The sequence below is a fragment of the Nerophis ophidion genome, linkage group LG13 (assembly GCF_033978795.1).
Source record: "Nerophis ophidion isolate RoL-2023_Sa linkage group LG13, RoL_Noph_v1.0, whole genome shotgun sequence".
Lineage (NCBI taxonomy): Eukaryota > Metazoa > Chordata > Actinopteri > Syngnathiformes > Syngnathidae > Nerophis > Nerophis ophidion.
Window position 1 is genome coordinate 19,314,489 of NC_084623.1, and position 19,962 is coordinate 19,334,450.

The 19,962-nt window shown below is 40.2% G+C and overlaps 1 protein-coding gene across 2 annotated transcripts in view; it reads left to right on the forward strand.

The window, feature by feature from the left end:
- wnt10a (wingless-type MMTV integration site family, member 10a) overlaps positions 1-19,962 on the forward strand; it is an 89,685-nt gene that overhangs the window by 13,888 nt on the left and 55,835 nt on the right. For both annotated transcript variants that reach the window (XM_061918488.1, XM_061918487.1), the window contains exon 3: positions 15,478-15,851. In XM_061918488.1, coding sequence (XP_061774472.1) covers positions 15,478-15,851 — 374 coding nt within the window. The remainder of the gene's footprint in view (positions 1-15,477; positions 15,852-19,962) is intronic.

Sequence of the window (19,962 nt, forward strand, 5' to 3'; positions counted from 1 at the left end):
CAGGGTTGGAGGCTATAATATAGTCTGGAAGAGTCATGGATGCTTGGGTTTCTGGGTAATTGTTATGTTGCGTTCATATTGTGTTACTGTGACGATGTTCTCCCGAAATGTGGTTGTCATTCTTTTTTGGTGTGGGTTCACAGTGTTGCGCATATTAGTAAGAGTGTTAAAGTTGTTTATATCACAACCGTCAGTATAACCTGTATGGCTGTTGACTATATGCCTTCCAATCTCGTAAGTGTGACGATTGAAGCAGCAAAATGCATGCGTCCAACTGGCACGCAGATAGCCTGGTATAAAGGTTGTAGAGGACGTTAAAAGTAAAGCCATCATGGCACGCCCTCAATATTGGAGTTGGAGTGAAAATCGGAGAATGTTAACCCCGGGTGATGTCCGGGAGAGGCACCAAAATCTGGGAATCCCCCGAAACGATAGGGGGGGTCGGCGATTATGCAGCTGAGCCACATCAGAGTGGCCAAAGAGCCGCGTGCAGTTCCGGAGCCCCGGGTTGCCGACCCCTGTTCTACCAGTACCGGTATACCAGTACAACCCTATTAGCTTGCATTAAGAGCAGCCTGAAGAGGACATGAATAGACCGAAATAAAGGGAATACCTCTCGTTTTGTTACTTTTCCCTGTTACCGTCCTCCCGCTGGCTATCTGCTTCTAATGCTTTCACTCAGCACTTTCCCCAACTCTCGGCGGCAAAAGCGTAAAACCAGTTTCGGTGGTTTTTGTAACGCAAAGTGACAGTTTCCTTTCAATCTTTAATCCATTTTGCCACTTCCTCAGCCATCAGTTCAGCCGGGCATGCCGCAGCCAGTGAATTATTTGGTAGATTGATTTGTTCCCGGTCTTCTGGGGGCCTGCATCCCCGAGCCGGGCCCAGCGCAGGGAAAGACCTAAATCAGGCTTTCTATGTATGAGGCAGAGCCTAAGTGCTACCCCCCTCTCTGTGTGTGCGTGTGTGCTGCATGCGTGTGAGGGCGGGGGTTAATGAAAATATTTAATTTAAACTTATATCATAAACAGAAATAAAAAAGGCTCATGTTAAAAACATTATTTGAAATGAATAGTATGCAATTTTCTTTTTGTCGTCACATCTGTGTCGGTGGTTGCACGGTCCCTGGTCTCGCAGATGAAAAGGGTGGATGGACTCTGCCAAGAAAAACGAAGGGCGGGGAAACATGAATGAATATGTCCGGTTAACTCAGCTGGGAAAACTCTACTGGCGTGTGCGCCGGCAGTGCCGCCACAATGACTCACCGCTTATCTGGCATCGTCACCCGCATGGCACACGTTAAAAACTCCTCAATGGGGAAAGCGGGGTCACGGCTCGGGTTGACGGTCGTGTGTTGTGTTCGAATGTGAAATGAGTTGTGCGTATATCTTCCCGGGACATTGGCAGCACACCTAGATTAGTGCGAGGGTCGAGCTTCGTTCTTTCCCCAAGATTAGTTTGTCAACATTTTCAAAACACGCCTGAATGGTCAAAAGACTTTGGAACCCATGAATTAGTACCTGTTTAAGTTATACTGTTTCACTGATGACTGAATTCGGCAAGCGCTGTTTTGTCCTATTAATTTCAGCGATCCTTGAACTCATCGTAGTTTATTTACATGTACAACTTTCTCCGATGCTGCCACAGAAATACATGTTTTATGCCACACCTTCTTTGTCTCATTTTGTCCACCAAACATTTTATGCTGTGCGTGAATGCACAAAGGTGAGCTTTGTTGATTTTTTTTTAACATACTCTGGTGCTTATCGGGCATATTTGGTCAACCCATGACTGCGAGCAAATTGATGCTAACATGAGATTTAGGCTAGCTGTATGTACATATTGCATCATTATGCCTCGTTTGTAGGTATATTTGAGCTCATTTAATTTCCTTTACTTACATTCTCTGTGTATTTAATATACATTTACATGTCTCATGACACATTATCTGTATGGAATATTGGCTGCATTTCAGATAGTTGTTTGTGTGCCATGTTGTTCCAGACCACAGCAAACCCAGCATGCAAAAATTGTATTGAATCCATTACAAGAAGACAGCCTGCCGTTACCTTTGTTACCTTTGACTTGAACGAACACACCAGCAGTATTGGCTGCATTTCAGATAATTGTTTGTGTGCCATGTTGTTCCAGACCACAGCAAACCCAGCTTGCAAAGATTGTATTGAATTCATTACAAGAAGACAGCCTGCTGTTTCCTTTGAGTTGAACGAACACACCAGCAGTATTGGCTGCATTTCAGATAGTTGTTTGTGTGCCATGTTATTCCAGACCACAGCAAACCCATCTTGCAAAGATTGTATTGAATCCATTACAAAAAGACAGCCTGCCGTTACCTTTGACTTAAACGAACACACCAGCAGTATTGGCTGCATTACAGATAATTGTTTGTTTGCCATGTTGTTCCAGACCACAGCAAACCCAGCTTGCAAAGATTGTATCGAATCTGTTACAACAAGACAGCCTGCCGTTTCCTTTGACTTGAACGAACACACCAGCAGTAATTTCCAGAAGTTATCTACTAATGATTAATGTTACAAAAATGTGTAGAATAAAGTAAAAGAATAAAAACACAACATTTCTGTCAACGAAGATTTGTGTCAGCTTTTGATAGTAGCTAATATAGACACTTACATAATGCGTTGCCTTCATTATATTGCGTTTAATTTTTGGCAGCTCCCACTGATTTGTATTTTTGAATTTTTCTTCCAATATGGCTCTTTCAACAATTTGGGTTGCCGACCCCTGATCTTTGCGATCATTTGGCCACCATTGTTAAAGTTACAGTCCCAACGATACATAAAATCTAGGTCAGTGTTTTTCACTAGTGTGCCGTGAGATACAGTCTGGTGTGCTGTGGGAGATCATGCAGATTCACCTATTTGGGTTAAAAATATTTTTTCGCAAACCAGTATTTATAATTTGGGAATAATGTGCCGTTGTTGAGTGTCGATGCTGTCTAGAGCTCGGCAGAGTAACAGATGTTTTACCATACCATATCAGTAGGTGGCAGCCGGTAGCTAGTTGATTTGTAGATGTCAGGACACATCGATGGTTTGTCGTGATCACAATATGCAGGCGACAGCGGGAGGCAGTGTGCAGGTAAAAAGGTATCTAATGCTTAAACCAAAACAAACAAAAGCTGAGTGCCCTAAGAAAAGGCATTAAAGCTTAGGGAGGGCTGTGTAGAACAAAACTAAAACTGAACTAGCTAAAAATGCTGGACGGCAGCAAAAACTTACAGCGTGTGGAGCAAACACGGCGTCCACAAAGTACATCCGGACATGACATGTTAACAATGTCCACACATAAAAAGATAGCAACAACTTAAATATTCTTGAGTGCTAAAACAAAGCAGTTGCGGGGAATAGCGATCAAAGAAAGACATGAAATTACAACAGAAAAAGTCACAAAAATGGGAGCGCAAGACAAGAACTAAAACACTACACACGGGAAAACACTAAAAAACTCAGAATAAGTCAGGGCGTGATGTAGCTGGTGGTGACAGTACACCTACTTTGAGACAAGAGCTATAGTGATGCATGCTTGGTTATGATTTGAATTCATATCCAACAATTGTGACAACGACTTTTTATTGACAATTGAGTTTCATTTTTTAAGGATTTCTTCAATGAAAAACATGCGCCTTGGCTCAAAAAGGCTGAGACACACTGCTTTAGATGTGGTGTAAATGTCCTCTGCATTTGAGGTGAAGTGAGCAGTGAGCAGTCAGCGGTAGCCGCGCTCGGCAATCATTTGGTGATTTAACCCCCAAATCCAACCCTTGATGCTGAGGGAGGCAACGGGTCCCATTTGTATAGTCTTTGGTATGACTCGGCCGGGGTTTGAACTCACAATTTACCAGTCTCAGGACAAACACTCTAACCACAAGGCCACTGAGCAGATTTGCTGTCACAATGTGTCCCTGTGACTCCAGCACCGGCTTGGCCAGTGGAGTGGCTCTCCTGGGTTGTGATAATAAATTGAGAAATCGAGGATCAAAGTCTTTTATATCCTTTTTGATAGCGCTAAGATGTTTACATTTTAAATATCTCAAACAGGGTTGTATGGTGTACCAGTATTAGTATAGTCCCGCGATACTTATGAATCATATTCGGTACGATACCGCCTCTGAACAGTAGCGTATCTAGTCGATACTACTATGAGTACGTCGATATTTTTTGGCATCACAACATCTTCTTTTGTTTTTTAAAAATGTATGTCATGTTTATAAACTCAGGAAATATGTCCCTGGACACATGATGACTTTGAATATGACCAATGTATGATCCTGTAACATCTTGGTATCGGATCGATACCCACATTTGTGGTATCATCCAAAACTAATGTAAAGTATCAAACAAGAGAAGAATAAGTGATCATTACGTTTGAACAGAAGTGTAGATAAAACATGTTAAAAGAGAAAGTAAGCAGATATTAACAGTAAATGACCAAGTAGAATAATAATTCATTTTCTACCGCTTGTCCTTAATAATTTTGACAAAATAATAGAATGGAAAATGACACAAAATGTTACTGCATATGTCAGCAGCTAAATTAGGAGTCTTTGTTTTCTTACTTACTAATAAAAGTCAAGTTGTCCAGTATGTTCACTATTTTATTTAAGGACAAACTTGCAATAAGAAACATATGTTTAATGCACTTTATGATTTTTTTGTTCAAATAAAGCCAATAATGCAATTTTTGTGGTCCCCTTTATTTGGAAAAGTAGCAAAATAATGTTGGTACCGGTACCGGGACAACTTTAACCTGCTGTAATGTTAAAAATTATATAGTACTGCATATTTTATTCTAATTTTATTTAAGGACCAACTTGCAATAAGAAATTTATGTTTAATGTACCCTAAGATTTGTTGTTAAAAAAAAGGCAATCATGCATTTTTTTGTTTTATTTGGAAAAGTATCTAAATAATTTTGGTACCGGTACCAAAATATTGGTATCGGGACAACATTAATTTAAATCCTTCTGGATGTATGAACACGTTTTGTTGCTATTTACACAAATAATATTTAGAATTGGGATAATGCAGCTGAGATAGGCTCCCCCTGCAACCCCAAAAGGGACAAGCGGTAGAAAAATTGATGGATGGATGGATGCATAATCAGAGTCACCTACCTCTACTAGCCCTGCGATGAGGTGGCGACTTGTCCAGGGTGTACCCCGCCTTCCGCCCGAATGCAGCTGAGATAGGCTCCAGCACCCCCCGCAACCCCAAAAAGGCACAAACGGTAGTAAATGAATGGATGGACCTACCTTTTCCAAAGTTTTACATTGCTCAAATATCTTTTCAATCAAGATGCAGTACTAATTTCCCTGAGTCTGTTTTAGTCACACACATCTGTCTTTTTCTTTACCTTCTTTTTGACCACACCATTCTTTATTTTATTTAAGCCTGTGTTCAGTTCTCTGAGACACGGCAATGACGGGCTCACAAACCCTCTGCCATTTACTGGAATCACGAGAAGGAAGCATTTGTGATTGGGCATGCAGAGTTCAGGCAAATGGCCAGTTTCAATATGATTTGCCTATTTATAAAGGGGCGTGGCCTGGGCGGGATCCGGGTGTGGCCCAACCACCAGCCGTCTAGGGTCAATTCCAGGTTGATTGCGATGTAATATGCTTAGAACTGTGCGTGCACACACACTTTAATACAAAGTTTTCTGGATTTTAACATGTATTTTTAGTTGGAAATCCACGCAACTCTTAATACATGAGGCCCCTGGTCTGTAATAATGGTCTGGATGCCGCTCATGTTGTGTTTGCATTAGTGGCAGCGCTACAATCACTGTTAAGAGTTGTGTATTTAAAGGCTTGTGATGACAGATACGTTTTGTTATTTTTTGGCTTCGCTGCCCACTAACTAGTCATGCTTACCACCGTCCGTGACACATGTGCGGCTTGGCATTGTTGGCTTGACCCCAAGATACAGAGACAGCAAGCAACGTGCAGGATTTAAAAAAATATATCTTTAAAATGGGACCTATTTTATGCTAAACCAACGTTTGATATACTATATTGCCAAAAGTATTTGGCCACCTGCCTTGACTTACATATGAACTTGACTTGACAGGGTCCAATATGATGTCGGTCCACCTTTTGCAGCTATTACAGCTTCAACTCTTCTGGGAAGGCTGTCCACAAGGTTGTGGAGTTTGTTTATAGGAATTTTCGACCATTCTTCCAAAAGCGCATTGGTGAGGTCACACACTGATGTTGGTCGAGAAGGCCTGGCTCTCAGTCTCCGTTCCAATTCATCCCAAAGTAGTTCTATCGGGGTCAGGTCAGGACTCTGTGCAGGCCAGTCAAGTTCATCCACACCAGACTCTGCCATCCATGTCCTTATGGACATTGCTATGTGCACAGTCATGTTGGAAGAGGAAGGGGCCCGCTCCAAACTGTTCCCACAAGGTTGGGAGCATGGAATTGTCCAAAATGTTTTGGTATCCTGGAACATTCAAAGTTCCTTTCACTGGAACTAAAGGGGCCAAGCCCAACTCCTGAAAAACGATGCCACACTATAATTCCACCTCCACCCTCTCTGTCATTTTATGTGGCCTACCACTTCGTGGCTGAGTTGCTGTTGTTCCCAAACTTTTCCATTTTCTTACAATAAAGCCGACAGTTGACTTTGGACTATTTAGGAGGGAGGAAATTTCACGACTGGATTTCTTGCACAGGTGGCATCCTATGATAGTTCCACGCTGGAAATCACAGAGCTCCTGAGGGCGGCCCATTCTTTCACAAATATTGTAGAAAGTTTCCATGCCTAAGTGCTTGATTGTATACACCTGTGGCCGGGCCAAGTGACTAGGACACCTGATTCTGATCATTTAGACAAATACTTTTGGCAATACAGTGTACCTGCTTATGTGCATTTGGGATCCCCATAAGTCCCAACATTTGAAATTAAACCGTGGAAGCATTGCAGAGATTTTATTTAAAATAATCTTGCCTTCCTTTATACTTTTGTGAAACGAGCCATTTTAAGTTTGCTCTGTCCTGTGGCGTTTTCTGCCGTATCTCGTCAACCGATAGCTCCATACATGGTAAAGTTTTACCAAGCGAGCTTAGTGGACGTCTACCATTGTAGCCCACGCTGTAGTCAAAAACCTCCTTATTTTTGTCTATTCTCTTGATGTGGGGCAGACTGGCTCGTACATGCACATGCATCCTTTCACTGTTGCTGTTTCTAATACAAAGTTGTGTATAGTTCGAAATTTCAGTAGACTTTATACAGAAGCACTAAAAACTACAACAGAGATGTCGGGGGAGAACATCCAGTACAAATTTAGGCATGCAAATAGGACCGCCAACAAAACGGCACATCCTGAAGAGACATGCAGAAAACGTTCTGTAAACCATAATATCTGCAAAATTTTGACCAAAGAACCACCATTTTATGTCATGTAGACCAGGGATTCTCAAACTGTAGTACAAGCACCACTATTGGTACGCAGGCTCCAATGATTGGTTCATCAAATAATAATGTAACTAAATATTCAAACACAGTGTTATTTTACAAACTGGGTGTAATGTTACAGTGGCCTACATATACATATACACATCTGACATCACATGGACAACTATAAGACCTTCTGGAGGAAGGTTCTGTGGTCAGATCATCCATCCATCCATCCATTTTCTACCGCTTATTCCCTTTCGGGGTCATGGGGGGCGCTGGCGCCTATCTCAGCTACAATCGGGCGGAAGGCGGGGTACACCCTGGACAAGTCGCCACCTCATCGCAGGGCCAACACAGATAGACAGACCACATTCACACTCACATTCACACACTAGGGCCAATTTAGTGTTGCCAATCAACCTATCCCCAGGTGCATGTCTTTTGAGGTGGGAGGAAACCGGAGTACCCGGAGGGAACCCACGCATTCACAGGGAGAACATCCAAACTCCACACAGAAAGATCCCGAGCCTGGATTTGAACCCAGGACTGCAGGGACTTCGTATTGTGAGGCAGATGCACTAACCCCTCTGCCACCGTGAAGCCCTGGTCAGATCATATTAAACAAAAAATCAGCTGTCTGTTCACAATACCAAGCAATATGTTTGAAGGACAGAAGGTGAGGCCTTAAACCCCAGGAACACCATACCTACAGTCAAGCATGGTGGTGGTAGTATTATGCCCTGGGCCTGTTTTGCTGCTAAAACAAAGCAGGTGCGGGGAATAGCACTCAAAGGAAGACATGAAACTGCAACAGGTAAATACCAACAAAACAGGAAAAGCCACTGCAAGACGCTACACACAGGAAAACACCAAAAAACTGCAAATAATTCACGACGTGATGTGACAGTACTTTGAGACAAGTCTAGTGATGCATGGTTGGTTATGGTTTGAATTCACATTCAACAATTGCGACGACGACTTTTTAATATCATTATCGAGTTCAATTTGTTAACGATTTCTGATGGTGGTGTGCCTTTGGATTTTTTCAATGAAAAAAAGGTTGAAAAACACTGCTCTGTCACATCATAACTGTAAAAGTCATTCTATTACTATGGCATTCACATTGTTTACAGAATGGCTTAAGAAATACTGGTTCTTTAACAAAGACCTTTCAGGGAAAAATACAGTTCGAGACAATTATGAAAGAAGAAGAATAACAAGCTATGGATGGATTAAGTGTTTGACAGACCCATGAAGACATTTTCATTGAAATGACACAATATGAACTTTGATGCAACCATGCTAAAATTGACTTAATCAGAGCACATGTTAACAGCTGGCTGGTGACGGAATATCCTCTTAATGATGGAAAAGGATACCCAGGCAGAGTCACAGTTAGTCTTTGGAACAATGTGTATTTCTATTGCGTGTCCCCAGATAGGACTGCTGAAGATCTGTTCGAGCTCAGCTGCTCCACAAAGACAAAGCAACACTAAAATTGCCATTGTTCCAGATGTTATCCTGTTTTTTTGTTGATTTTGGACTTCACCGGTGAATTACCTGATTTGTTTCTGAACAAAAAAGAAGGTTAATTTGCTCTGGCGACACATTATCCTATTGAAAACTCACATTATGCATGTCTGGTTTTTAGGTACAGTAAATCCGTGATTTTAGGCGCATTTTATGTGACTTTTTAAAACAATGTGTTAACATTTTCATTGTAAATGGATTTTTAAAACCTGAGTAAGCACACTTTGAGTTTCCATTAATCGCGATTGATCACAGTAAATGACCTGCTTGCATATTACATAAAAAAAAATGTAAAAATATTTTGACATGAACATTTCTAAAGTGCTTTACAGTGGTACGCCAACGATAAAAAAAATATTGAAAAAACACCACAATCTCAACATATAACATCCATCCATCCATCCATTTTCTACCGCTTATTCCCTTTAGGGTCGCGGGGAGCGCTGGTGCCTACCTTAGCTACAATCGGGCGGAAGGCGTGTTACACCCGAGACAAGTCGCTACCTCATCGCAGGGCCAACATATAACATGCTTTTTAACAATAATGACAACGATTTGGATATAAAATAATGTGAAAAATCCCAAATAATAGACAGTCAATATTCTGTATCATCATAACCAACAGCTGCTTTACACTAAATATAAATGTTTCTGTACTCTATTTTTATTGGATCTTATTTAACTGTGCGATTATTTATTGTCTTTTTTTTCTGTTGCTGCTACTTAAATCTCCCCACACGGATGAACACAGTTTTCATAGTACAATGGAATGTACTACGTAAAAATGCAGTAGTTTATTCAAGTGATAAACAAAAAATGTAGAGGCAGCTCGTATCTCATGATACTTGTGATACTTGTGAGTTGAGGTACTCCTAAGGTGAGATGCATATATATATATATATATATATATATATATATATATATATATATATATATATATATATATATACAGTATATATATATATATATATATATGTATATATATATATATATATATATATATATATCTTTGTACCAACAATTACAGAGAAATTGTGACTTGTGTGAAGTACGTGAGCTGAGGTTGCTGCCTATATATGTATATACAGTATATATATATATATATATATATATATATATATATATATATATATATATATATATATATATGTATATATATATATATATATGTGTGTGTGTGTGTGCGTGTGAGGGTGTGTGTCGGTGTATGTATACAGGTATATGCATATCTATATGTGTATATACATATATACATACATATACTGTATATATGTGTATATATATATATATATATATATATATATATATATATATGTATATACAGTATATGCCCGATTGAAGCTGAGATAGGCGCCAGCGCCCCCCGCGACCCCGTAAGGGACAACCGGTAGAAAATGGATGGATGGATATATATATATATATATATATACATATATATATATATATATATATATATATATCAATAAATCAATCAATGTTTACTTATATAGCCCTAACTCACTAGTGTCTCAAAGGGCTGCATTATATATATATATATATATATATATATATGTATATGTGTGTGCGTGCGTGTGGGTGTGTGTGTGAGTGTATGTATACAGGTATATGCATATCTATATGTGTATATACATATATACATACATATACTGTATATATATATATATATATATATATATATATATATATATACACACACACACATATATCCAGTATATGTATGTATATATGTATATACACATATATATATACACATATATACAGTATATGTATGTATATATGTATATACACGTATAGATATGCATATACCTGTATACATACACTCACACACACACCCACACGCACACACACACACACACATATACATACATATATATATATACTGTATATACATATATAGGCAGCAACCTCAGCTGCCGTACTTCACACAAGTCACAATTTAGGTACAAAGATATATATATATATATATATGTGTGTGTATATATATATATATATATATATATATATATATATATATATATATATATATATATATATATATATATATATATATATATATATATATATATATATATATACACACATAAAAATACACATTTGCCAGACACCACAGCTGACACACTTATCACACAAGTCAGAATTTCTCCGTAATTGTTGGTCCAAAGCTAATTATGATTTTGGCAAAATGAGGGTAGTAATGTATTTCTTGTGGTCATGCTGTGCATTTTTTACATTTATGTAGCTGTCTGGAGCATGTTAGACAGCTTGCTGGTCACTAAACACTGCATGAATGTATACAGCGCTGTGCATCAAATACGGCCGCAAAATTATATGTTGACGAAATAAAAGCATGTTTGATTGTAAGTCTATGAGTTGGACTATCAGATTGGAGGAAGAAAAATATGAAAAACTGTAGAATATGCTCGGGAGATATTGTGTTTTTGGCCTTTATAGCAGTTTGTCATATTTAGCAGCTTTCAAACTGCTTTTTTGCAGGCAGTTTCTGCTGGCATTTTGTGTGACACAAACCACATGGCGTGTCAGTTAATGTTTTTTTCTGTCAAAACTGTTCCTGGGCACAGTGGTTGAGTGACAAGCCCTGTTGCCCAACAGCAAGGAGGTATTTTGTGTTTTAATCTGCGTTTATTTAAGCCTGTTTGAAGTTTCCAGGTTCTCCTTGTCCTTACATGACTTTACGTTGGGTACTTTGGGGTAACTCCCTCAGTCGGAAAAACATGCATCTTTGAAATGTCGGTGTGAATGAGAGTGATTGATTTTGTTTATTCTTATCGTGCCAAGGCTTTTGTGGCCTTAAAAAAGAGTTTGTTTGTGGACCCGTTTTGGTCTTTAATTTGGACTTTAATAATACTCGTGTAACATACTAGGCGCTAGGGCTGACTGCAGCCTAGTTATCCCTTGCCACATCAAGCATTGACGTTTGCGGCTTGTAAAGGTGACAATGTGGTTGTTATTTAATGTCTAGGGGGCTGGAAAAAACACATTAAAAAGTTGTTAACATGTTCTTAGTCGTGATTAATTATTGTCAGAAATTAATTTGCAAAACCTGCGATGAGCTGGCGACTTGTCCAGGGTGTACCCCGCCTTCCGCCCGATTGTAGCTGAGATAGGCGCCAGCGCCCCCCGCGACCCCGAAAGGGAATAAGCGGTAGGAAATGGATGGATGGATAATTTGCAAAACCCTAAACCAGTGAAGTTAACACATTGTGCAAAAAAGTAAATAAAAAAAATACAATGATTTGATAATCCTTTTCAACCAATATTCAAATTAATAAACTGCAAAGACAAGATACTTAAAGTTTCAACTGGAAAACATTGTTATTTTTTGCACATAGTAGCTCATTTGAAATTTGATGCCTGCAACATGTTTTAAAAAAAGCTGGTACAAGTGGCAAAAAAGACTGAGAAAGTTGAGGAATGCACATCAAACACTTATTTGGAACATCCCACAGGTGAACAGGGTAAATGGAAACAGGTGGGAGCCATGGTTGGGTAAAAAAACAGCTTCCATGAAGTGTTCAGTCATTCACAAACGAGGATGGGGCGAGGGTCGCCACTTTGTGAACAAATGCATGAGAATATTGTCAAACAGTTTAGGAACAACATTATTTAACGAGCTATTGCAAGGAATTTAGGTATTTCACCATCTACCGTCCATAATATCATCAAAAGGTTCAGAGAGTCTGGAGAAATTACTGCACATAAGTGGCTAAGCCCGTTACCTTCGATCCCTCAGGCAGTACTGCATCAAAAATCAACATCAGTGTGTAAAGGATATCACCACATGGGCTCAGGAACATTTAAAAAAAACACTGTCAGTAACTACAGTTTTGTTTCTGCATCTGTAAGTGCAAGTTAAAACTCTACTATGCAAAGCCAAAGCCATTTATCAACAACACCCAGAAACGCCGCCTGCTTCACTGGGCTCGAACTCATCTAAGATGGACTGATAAAAAGTGGAAAAGTGTTCTTTGGTCCGACGAGTCCACATTTCAAATTGTTTTTTGGAAACTGTGGACGTCGTGTCCACCAGAAGAAGGAGGAAAAGAACTATTCGGATTGTTATAGGCGCAAAGTTCAAAAGCCAGCATCTGTGGTGGTATGGGGGGGTATAAGTGTCCGAAGTATGGGTAACTTACACATCTGTGAAGGCACCATTAATGCTGAAGGGTACATACAGGTTTTGGAGCAACATATGTTGTCATCTAAGCAACATTATCATGGACGCCCCTGCTTATTTCAGCGAGACAATGCTAAGCCACGTGTTACAACAGCGTGGCTTCGTAATAAAAGAGTCTGGGTTCTAGACTGGCCTGTAGTCCAAACTTATCTCCCATTTAAAATGTGTGGCACATTATGAAGCGTAAAATACCACAATGGAGACCCCAGACTGTTGAACATCTTAAGCTGTAAATCAAGCAAGAATGGGAAAGAATTCGACCTGAAAAGCTTAAAAAATTGTTTTCCTCAGTTTACAAATGTTTACTGAGTGTTGTTAAAAGGAAAGGCCATGTAACACAGTTGTAAAAATGCCCCTGTTCCAACATTTTTGCAATGTGTTGCTGCCATTAAATTCTAAGTATATGATTATATGCAAAACAAACTTACGTTTCTCAGTTCAAACAATAAATGTCTTGTCTTTGCAGGGCATTCAATTGAATATAAGTTGAAAAGGATTTGCAAATCATTGTATTCTGTTTTTATCTACGAATTATACAACGGGCTAACTTCACTGGTTTTGGGTTTTTTACATGAACCAGACCTGGAACCAGTTAACAGTGATCAACAAGGGTTGACAGTACAATAGAAAAGGGATTCATATACTGTAGCTCCATTTCCGGGTGGATCTCATGTGAGAGGAAGGAGTTAGGGCAGGGGTAGGGAACCTATGGCTCTAGAGCCAGATGTGGCTCTTTTGATGACTGCATCTGGCTCTCGGATAAACCTGAGCTGACACTGCTTAACACAATAAGTAATGAATTATTCCACTTGTAATCACAGCGTTAAAAACAACGTTCAAAATATAAAACATTCTCATGCATTTTTATGTTCAAGAAGTTGCGTTAATGGTAAGAAGTAATTTATTTATTATTGGTTAATGTGGGGCTTGAACTCCCGGGGGTTCTTCAGACCACCAAGCACCGACATGAGAGCCTGTTTTAGGGTTACATTATTGTCTTATTTTTCAATCAGTCTCTCAGTTGCCTTCCAGCAATTGTTTTTTTCTCTTTCGTCCTCAATCGCGCTCTGGCTCCAGCCCCGACCCCGTTTCTCCTCCTGGCTGCTGCTTATAACAGAGCGACAGGTGATTAGATAACAAGGCCCAGGTGGGCCTTCTACGCACCTGTCGTTGATTTCGAGGCCGGTCCTGGCAACATCCCGCTTTGCTGCAGGCCCGCAGGCCACGCCCCTCCACAGTTAATTTCAGAATAACAATGTTAATACAAAGAATATGAGACCAATTTTACTCTGGAAATGTTGGTCTTACTTAAAAATGCACGCGTTCAGTTGTGTTCAGTGTTAAAAAATAAATAAAGCATTTATCCGCCAATAATATCGGCAGTCCGATATTATCGGACATCTCTAGTTTTGGTTGTTTCGATTCAATATTGCAGAACATGGGTTACAGATTATATAGGCGTGAGTTGCTTCTTCAACATTGCGTTCAGGTTGGAGAGCATAATTACAAATATGGAGGGGAATATCCGTTTCCATGGGCAAAGAAGGCCAGTTGCACATGCAATTAGCATGTTTCAAATAAGACACCATTTTTGAACTTGTTGTCAATTGTACACGCGGTCTTAGTGAATCACACACAACACACCCACTAGTATAGTACAATTTTAATTTGTGCAATTTGCACACGCTGTTTAGCACGGGTTATTTAGATCTTAATAGATCATGACCTATATGTTTAAGAAAATATTTGGCTATGATTTATACCCGAATAGTACCGTTGCTTTACAAATACAATTAAAACATTGCTAAATTAGCAGTTTTCTCTATGGGCTTTTGGATGGAAGTGGCCGTGATATTGCTGAACTGTACTAACTGTACTATTGGAATACAGTCCATCAAAGTAGAACAAGTAAACACCCGCACAGCATGACGACCACAACCCTGAACAGAATGCATGGTGTTGAAAATAAACATCATAGAGTGGGCCTGAGTTAGTATTTGCCTCATCCCTCACTTAAAGCGTGAGTGAAGAATTTGAGTAGAACGCACTACCGACCTGATAAGACCTGATAAGTCTGAAAGAGAAATAGATGATACAGTATTATTGGCTCACTGATACTACCAGGTGGTTGTTTGAGCACACTGCTGCTATTCCCGGATACTCCTTAATGCTTCAGTCAAATGCAGGATTCTCACAGGAATGAGGCAACAATACAGCCTTACCTACTGTGATTAGTAGCGTAACGTTACATCCATAGGAGGCTGCGAAACAAAATGTTTTACCTTCGTTCTGGCAATGCTCTCTTCGCAGGTTTTAGAGAAAGCGCCTTCGCATACGCCATAGCAGCAGCAGGTGTGGTGCACGCCGTGGCCAACGCCTGCTCCATGGGCAAACTGAAGGCCTGCAGCTGTGACGAGAAGCGCCGCGGCGACGAGGAAGCCTTCCGCATCAAACTTCACCGCTTGCAACTGGAGGCCATCAATCGAGGGAAGGGAATGGTACACGGCGTCATGGAGCACTTCCCTGCCGAGCTTCCCGGACCCCAGGACTCCTGGGAGTGGGGTGGCTGTAGTCCTGATGTGGAATTCGGAGAAAAATTCTCACGGGACTTTCTGGATGCCCGTGAGACCTACAGAGACATCCATGCTCGGATGAGGCTTCATAACAACCGAGTTGGCAGACAGGTGAGTCTAGTAATACTATCAAGTGATATATCTAAATTTAAATGTCCAAAGGTTGGCCAAATTTGTACTCAACCCAAATGTTATTTATTGTTTTTTATTTTTATTTTGTATATATATATACAAACAATCTGGAGGTAATCCTCCATTTACTCTCTATAAAGCACCAGTCCCATTGGCAGCAAAACAGGCCCAGAGCGTAATACTACCACCACCATGTATGGTGTACCTGGGATTAAAGGCCTCACCTTTTCTTCTCCAAACATGATGCTGGGTATTGTGGTCAAACAGCTCCATTTTTGTTTCATTTTTGTTTCATCTGACTAAATGGATGGCTAACTAGGATAGGATAGGTCTTTATTGTCATTGCACATGTACAAGGAAACTTTGTTTCAGGCTAGAATCCCAAAGTGGATCAATCAATGTTTAATTATACAGCCCTAATACACAACGATATCCTCGGTTCAGATCACACATAAGGGCAAGGAAAAATTCACAACCCAGTGGGATGTCAATAAGAATGACTATGAGAAACCTTGGAGAGGACCACAGTTGTGGGTGACCACCCTCCTCTAGGGGAGACCGGATACAATGGACGTCGAGTGGGTCTAGCATAATATTGTGAAAGTCCAGTCCATAGTGGATCTAACATAATAGTGAGAGTCCAGTCCATAGTGGGGCCAGCAGGAGACCATCCCGAGCTGAGACGGGTCAGCAGTGCAGATATGAACCCTAACCGATGCACAGGCGAGCTGTCCACCCCGGCTCCCGACTCTGGGCAGCCAATATTTCATCCATGGCCACCGGACCTGTGCCCCCCCTTTTACAAGGGAGAAGGGGGCAGAGCAGCAAAAAAAGAAAAGGCAGATCAACTGATCTAAAAAGGGGGTCTATTTAAAGGCCAGAGTATACAAATGAGTTTTAAGATGGGAGTTAAATGCTTCTACTGAGTCTACTAAGTCCTGACTTAAACGTGTGGACAATGATGAAGAACAAGTCCATGTCAGAAAGCTAACACATTTAGCTGAACTGCACCAATTTTGTCAAGAGGAGTGGTCAAAAATCCAACCAGAAACTTACCAGAAGCCTGTGGATGGCAACCAAAAGTGCCTTATTGCAGTGAAACTTGCCAAGGGACATGTAACCACATATTAACATTGCTGTATGTATACTTTTGACCCAGCAGCTTGGTCGTATTTTCAGTAGACTCATAATCAATTCATAAAATAACCAAACTTCATGAATGTTTTTTGTGACCAACAAGTATGTGCTCCAATCACAAAAAAACAAGAGTTGTAGAAATTATTGGAAACTCAAGACAGCCATGAAGTTATGTTCTTTACACGTGTATGTTGACTTTTTCTTAAGAGTTTAAAAAACTTGAGTGAATCAATGGATGAATTAATAGATCCAAATAAGAGCTGTATCAAATATGCTGCCTTTACAAATAGGGTAATAGTCCGTTTTGATTGAAACTTATTTATTATTGCGATAGTTTACAATAATTCTGACGCTCCATCATTGTGAAAATTTTTCAGCTAAACCTAATCAGTTGTTTGAGAGGGTCGCCCAAAATATTTGCCTATTTAGGTTATATTTTTACTTAATATTAGGTACAGTATATGTTTTTACCTGATATTACTTGTATTGGTTTTGCACACACACACACACATTAAGTATATTGTAGATCAGAGGTCTTCAGACTACAGCCTGCAGGCCAAGTGCCACAATGGGAGATCCATCCATTCATTTCCTACCGCTTGTCCCTCTCTGGGTTCCCATATTTATGAAAATGTAATCCCTCCAAGTGTGCTGCTAGCAAAAGTATTTGGCCACCTAACTTGACTCACATATGAACTTGAATTGTCACCCCATTCCTAACCCATAGGGTTCAATATGATGTCGGTCCACCTTTTGCAGCTATTACAGCTTTAACTCTTCTGGGAAGGCTGTCCACAAGGTTGCGGACTGTGGTTATAGGAATCTTCGACCATTCTTCCAGAAGCGCATTGGTGAGGTCACACACTGATGTTGGTCGAGAAGGCCTGGCTCTCAGTCTCCGTTCTGATTCATCTCAAAGGTGTTCTATCGGGTTTACGTTAGGACTCTGTGCAGGCCAGTCAGGTTAATCCACACCAGACTCTGTCATCCATGCGTTTATGGACCTTGCTTTGTGCACTGCTGCACAGTCATGTTGGAAGACGCTGGAAATCACAGAGCTACTTTGAGCGGCCCATTCTGTCACAAATGTTTGCAGAAACAGTCTCCATGCCTAAGTGCTTGATTTTATACACCTGTGGCCGGGCTAAGTGATTAGGACACGTGATTCTGATCATTTGGATGGGTGGCCAAGTACTTTTGGCAATATAGTGTACATAGAATCAATATATAGGTACCTGTGAACGACTCACGCTGTCGTCGCTCGGGTTCCACTGACCACCAAGGAAGGACGTCTTACTTTAGCAGGTTTGACTCGCTTTATTTTTCAAAATGCTTGTCTGCCGGTCGGGTCGCTTTTCCAGCTTCCGTCGCGCTGCAGGTACTGCGTGTTCTCCACCTCCTTCTGCCCCGTACTCTCCTCCTTCTCCCCTTTTATACATTGAGAGGAGATAAGTTGATTGTGTACTGGTGCGCGATCCACGCACCTGAACTCGATTGTGGCGTCGCCCCCTGCACGCCGCGCTTCTCCGCTCGGTCATCATCTCCACCTTCTCGCCGCCATCTTGGGCCGGGCTCCAGCATGCCCTGCCACTTCCCCCTACCCCCTCTCCCACAGTACCATATAGACAACTATTCCCAACCATAGTGGAAATTATTTAAAATAAACACAGCAAGTTAAAACATGTGCTAGACAGCACACAACCTGACCATTGAACTATTCTGGACATTATAAAAAAAAAAAACATCTAAGCATTGTACACAGTTCGGAACTACACCCATTCAAATCCATTTCAAAGCATGATGGGTAAAATGCAAAACACTCTTTCTCCACACTTGGACATGTTTGGTGCATTTTAGCTGTGTTTGATGTTACGGGTTGATCACAATTCTTTAAGGAGGTTGTCAGAGAGGTAAACAAGGTGGGAATGATTCACACACTTAATATTCAATGTTTTATCGTTTATACTTGGTAACACCAGTTAAACTTATGTGTTATCGTTCAGCTTGTATTAATTCCTGCTATAACAAACTGTAGTAATCATTGCTTGATAATATTGTAAATCATACATCTCTTATTTTAGTACAAAATGATCGTTATTAGATTAAAATCAGCCTGTGTTCCATATGACAGCGTCTTGGTGAGATCCCCCAAAAATCGGCCTTTATCGCAGGGCGTACTTTATTTTTATATGTTTATCATGTTTGGCAAACTTCCCTCTTCAATTTGGTATTACATTTGTATGCAAACTTAAATCATTGCAATCGCCGCTCCCGTGTGAAAACATCTGTTTCAAGTTTATCAGCGCACACACACGCAATCTCTCAGTTGATCACAATGATTTGGAATAAATAATGAGAAGGGAACAGACGTTTTGCCTTAAAATGGTAACTACAAGTTACTGTAGCATTCTTTATCCAGTTCTGAAGTTAGTTTGGTGGTTTTCTGGACTATCGAGCACACCGGTATATTATTAGAGCGTTTGTGAGGGGGAAGCAGGGCTGCCACCGTATGCAGAAGCCAGTCAGGTCAACCATTTCCCCCCAGATGTGTCAATCTTGTCCTGGGACCCTCAGCGTCCGGTCCAAGTTTACGTTAACACTTTAGTATGGGGAACATATGAACCATTCATTAGTTGCTAATTAACATAGGGTTAGGGTTGGGGTTAGGTTTAGGGTATGGGTAAGGCATACTTGCCAACCCTGAGACCTCCGATTTCGGGAGGTGGGGGGTGGTATATATATATATATATATATATATATATATATATATATTATATATATATATATATATATATATATATATATATATATATATATATATATATATATATATATGTATAAAAAACTTGACTTTAAGTGAATTCTAGCTATATATATTTATTTTATTATCTATATAAATGAAATAAATAGTTGAATTTCTGACGGCACCTATCAAATACACAGTAAGAAAAAC